Source organism: Gavialis gangeticus, unplaced genomic scaffold (assembly GCF_001723915.1).
Source record: "Gavialis gangeticus isolate Ggan-Ray unplaced genomic scaffold, GavGan_comp1, whole genome shotgun sequence".
NCBI lineage: Eukaryota > Metazoa > Chordata > Crocodylia > Gavialidae > Gavialis > Gavialis gangeticus.
In genome coordinates, this window is record NW_017729033.1 from 73,724,272 (window position 1) to 73,729,052 (window position 4,781).

At 47.8% G+C, this 4,781-nt stretch overlaps 2 protein-coding genes across 6 annotated transcripts in view; one reads left to right on the forward strand and one right to left on the reverse strand.

Moving 5' to 3' along the window:
- The window catches only part of PPAT (phosphoribosyl pyrophosphate amidotransferase), a 130,394-nt gene extending 125,846 nt beyond the window's left edge, over positions 1 to 4,548 (reverse strand). Inside the window, exon 1 of the mRNA XM_019526145.1 lies at positions 4,316 to 4,548. Coding sequence (XP_019381690.1) covers positions 4,316 to 4,443 — 128 coding nt within the window. The 5' untranslated portion in view covers positions 4,444 to 4,548. The remainder of the gene's footprint in view (positions 1 to 4,315) is intronic.
- The window catches only part of LOC109303831 (multifunctional protein ADE2), a 90,225-nt gene that overhangs the window by 62,847 nt on the left and 22,597 nt on the right, over positions 1 to 4,781 (forward strand). Inside the window, exon 1 of one of the 5 annotated variants that reach the window (XM_019526143.1) lies at positions 4,646 to 4,662. The exons of the other annotated variants lie outside the window; for them this stretch is intronic. The gene's annotated coding sequence lies outside the window, so the exon portion shown is untranslated. Of the gene's footprint in view, positions 1 to 4,645; positions 4,663 to 4,781 lie in introns of those variants that run through there. 5 annotated transcript variants of the gene reach the window in all.

Sequence of the window (4,781 nt, forward strand, 5' to 3'; positions counted from 1 at the left end):
TGCATTTAAGAACTTGTCTAAACAAATCCTAAAGATTAAAATTCTGCCTTTCATTATGAGTGGCACCAGAGTCTGATCAATAACAAGCCAAAAACTTCTACTCTTTGAGGAACAGATAAATTACAAAACAATTTTATGAAGCTTTAGTTGTTTTCATCAATAAATTAATAAACAAAGTTTCCCATAGATTCTATGCACTTTGGCCCCCGCAGTTTCACTGAAAGGAACAGTAGTACTCAGATGTTTAAGTCAGGCACACTCAAGTATTTTGATGGATGACGCCAGAGCAAAAAATCAGAGCCCCCAGCAAACTAAACCCTTAGTGGGTAACCCAAAAATCTTTTCACCTCAGATTCATGAAACCTATGTAGCTATTGGTTCCATATTGTGGGAACACACAAAGCGGCAAAGTGTTTTAAAAAGACACTGTGGGTGTTTTTATTATGTAATCCAAGCATGGCACTTTTCACACAGATGAAGTGTTACCTAACTAACCATTCTTGTGAGGGGAATGCCCATTTTTCCTTAAACACCGAGTCAACCTTCTCCAGAACGTTCATAGGTACCTTTCACCTTTTTTACTTCTACTTCTTATAATCCCAGATGTGTTACTGAGAGCTACATTCAGACCACATTCTGACCCCCAAGATGTTGCATAGAGTAATGGGAATCATGTGTATCCAAGGCCCTTAGTGATTTACTGAGTAATTTTAAAGACTTTCTCTTCTTACTGCAAATCTAACTCATATTAAAAAATTACTTGAACAGTAGTAGTATTGAGCCTTGGCTGATGGATCCAGTATGGCTTTTACTGCACTCTTATTTTAGCTTTGTTTTTGTTTGTTTTTAAAGTATTTTGTTCACATGTACTTTAACAGAGATATGCATTTCCTCTCTCTTTTTTAAGTTAAAAGAAAGAGAGTTCAAGTATTGATTCAATTAATTCTAAATTTAATTCTGGTTGCAAGCAGAAAGCTACTAGGCTACAGGAAACTAATTAATTCTGCTGTAGGTTAGCACTTGTAACTACAAATACTATCCTATGGTGGCATTCTTTAGTGCACAGCAACACATGTGTAGGTGCTGACCTGGCTGGCTGGGGCATAAGGGTGCTTCAGCGCAGGGCTGCTTTCTGGCTAACCCCACAGTGGAGCACCCTCATGCCCCAGCCAGCCCCTCAACAGCATGTTGAACAGGGTCAGAGAAGCCCCAGGTTGGCAGGCTGACCCCACGGGCCCCCTACCACCTGGGGCTACACCAACCCAGCTCAGTGTGCTGCAGTCCCAGGCACGTGTGTAAATACAGCACCTAGAAGCAATACATTCTGGCATGATATACGATGGAGCTTATTGTGTCACATTATTTTGATGCGTAGACATATCCACAGGTAACTTAGGGCATTATTCTCAAGTAGTCATCTCATTCACATTGTGAGAATGAGAGGGAGAGGGACTGACTGACTTTGGGTTCCCTAAAAACTAAATAATGATGTCTCAAAAGACAGAGAACATTAAATTAAAATATTTAATGAAATTGTAGCGAGTGCTATTAAGATGTATTTCCAATTATTGACTAGATTCCATGGGAGATTATTATGCCAAAGAGTTCATGGTATGTGCACCAAATGCCCACAGAAAAGCATGAATTTGACATCAATGTAATTATAGAAATGCAAGTCAGAATTTGATCCATTGTGCGTTTCTGTAATCATATTAGTGAGAGTGGAGTTTAACCACTGGAGAAAATGGGTGCAATGTGGCCACTGAATGGCTTCTCTCTTTGGGTTCCAATTTCCGTAGAAGTCTTCATCCATTTTCATAAACTCTTGCTTTCTGATGAGATGTGCCTGTGGCAGATCTATTGATCCCCAAATGTTCTCTCTCAGCAAAGGATTAAAAGAATGCATAACAATTTTTTATGCATGTAATGCATTAAAAGAATGCATAACATTAGATAACAATATTTAATCTGGGAAGGTACCTGAAAATAAGTAGCAACAACCAGTAAATTGGAACATACAGTTTATATCATCTGCTCCAAACCAGGCAAAAAAGCTTGCATACCTTTGTCTTTTTTTCTTTTTTAAAAAGGGCCTCAATCCCACACACATTTATAAATAAGAGCAATCCTCTTCAAGTCCATTTTTCACATGGATGCAGTCGTGATGTGTAGGGGGTGCACGTGCACTCCCTGCTTAAGTGATGGGCAGGAGGGCAGGCGGGAGCACTGGTGCCCCTCCTGCGAGCACTTGGAGGGGAGTGTGGGATGTAGCTCTGCAGCAGCTTCCCAGTCAGTGAGTTTTGCCATGGGTGGACCCCCCCCACCTCTGGTTGCTGACTGGTTACTGGGGGGGCATGTGCCCCCGTCCCCCCCCAACTAAGGTGGCACTAGTCACCCATGCATGAATGAAATTAACACACATTAATGTTCTTACTATCAAAACCAAAAGCTACCACGTATTTTCTCCTTTCATACACAGAGTATATCTTGTGTGGAGGGAAGGTGAAACAGAATTAGTATGTTAACATCATTTCCTTGTAGCACAAGATAAAAACTGGGCTACAATTTTCATGTGCATCCTGCATTATTTCCAGCCGAAATGAGTATGCAATCCTAATTTAGGTTAAGTAGATAGCTCCACTATTTTCAAGCAGAGTATAGGATTTGTTCTTCATGAACAAATTAAAGCTAAAGCAGCACTGTTCAACTGGTGACCCAAGAGCAGCTTATGGCCTGAGAGGGGTTAAGCTGAAGCCCCTGACCTTCTGCCCTGCCAACACTCCCCACATCAGGTAGGCTGCAATAGTACCTGGAGTCTCTGGGCACTATCTCCTTTCTCAGGCTTTCACTGGTTGCTCCTGCACGGAGGATGGTCAGGAGAGCTGAGGATGAGCCTGAGGCTGTGCGTATGGTGCAGCAATGGGGAAGGGGGCATGTGCATGTGCACAGGAGTGGAAGGAGTACCTGCACAATCATGTGGTGCAGTGATTGGGGACTGCATGGGTACATAGTGCAGTGGTGGAAGGGGAGGGGAACCATTCAGGTTCATAGTGTAGAGGGTAAAGGGGACTCCTACATGGTGGAGCATGGGAGTGGAGACTGTCTAGCTGGCGCACTGCTGGGGGGGGGGGCTGTGGTTTACCCTGGTACTGCACCTGCTGGTGTGGCCTTTGGGGCATTTGACCCCAGCTGCTTAGAAGCTGGACAGCCATGTGCTAGAGCATCAAGAAATATAAACTTCAGCATAGGATGTGTGGGTGCAACAAAGTATCATGCTCTATCATGTCTTTCCATACCATTAACTTCCAAAAAGTTAATAGAGTGATTCATAAAATTACAGCTACTACTTACTTGTTATGCCCTCCCACCAAGTAGTGATACAGGTGGAATTACATACAGTAATGAATAAAAGCAATAGTGGTCCACAGACCTAGGGGTTTACAAACTCAGCATAAATATACACAATACAGGACACCAAGAAAGATTCATGGCATAACCATGCTGTTATCTCATTTGAGGTCAAAGGTCTCCCCGAGCCAAGTGACTTGTTGGCCCAACCTGGTGAAGGCAAAGAGTCATCACAGAAAATTAGGGTTTAAAGGGACTATAGGAGGTCCAGTGGTTCTCAACCTTTTTTGTACCAGGACCCATTTGTAAACATTGATGGCCAGTCCCAACCCAATGCCCTGACCTGCTGCCCCTCCCCAGTGTGTGGGGCAGGGGGACCCAAGCAGCCCCTCACAGGCTGGAAGTCTTTCAGCCTGCAAGAGAAAAGCCACTGTTTCGCACTTTCTTGTCCTTTAAAAGGAGAACCCATTTCTAAAGTTTACTTGAAACCGTTTCATATATTCTTGTGACCCACTATTGGGTCTCGGGTTGAGAAACAGTGATCTAGTCCAACCCCTGCTCAAAGTAGGACCATCCCCAACTAGATCATCCCAGCCGAGGCTTGGTCTACCTAGGTCTTAACCTCCAAGGATGGAGCTTCCACCACCTCTCTGGGTAACCTGTCCCAGTGTTTTCTCTTCTGCAGACTAAACGAGCCCCCTCTCCTCGGCGCCCCCCAGTCATTCCCAGTGCCCGCTGCTGGACTCTGTGGGTCGTCTACCAACCCTTTGCCCCTCCTGTCACAGGCGTGGGCCAGGCTCGCCTTCAGGGCAGTGGTCAGTGCAAGGCACTGCGGTTCCCCGGCCCCAGGGCAGCTCCGCCGTGGGCCACCGCACCCGGGACGGGACCGCCCAGAGCCTCCTCCGGCAGCCGCTCGCTCCAGCTGCCCGCTGCGCACGTGGCGAGGACGAGGCGCGGAGCCGCTCACCTGTGCTGTAGCCCCACCAGCCCCAGCGTGATGACATGCGGCACGTCCAGCTCCGAGGGCCAGGCGCCCGCGGCGATGCAGCCAAACACGCCACACTCCTCGCGGATGCCCAACTCCTCCAGCTCCATCCCGCCCGCGCACGTGCCGCCGCCGCCCTGGCCCGGCCCGGCCTCTCGCCCGCCGGGGGAGGAGGAGGAGCGGAGCAGCCGCGCAACCTCCTCCTACGAACAGCGGCGCGCGACCCCCGCGCCCGCCAGTACTCCCTGGCCCCGCCCCCTCTTTTACATACGGGGGGCATCGGATCGGGCGGGGGGAGGCGACACGTTCTGGCTGCTGCTTGGAACAAAGTTGGTTTGTCGCACGCCCCCTTGCTCCCCCCTCCCCCCCACGCGGGGGCTGGTATATTCCGAACACTCAGGTAGCTGCACCTGGGGGTTGAGGCACTAGCTCTTGGCTGGGAGGGGGA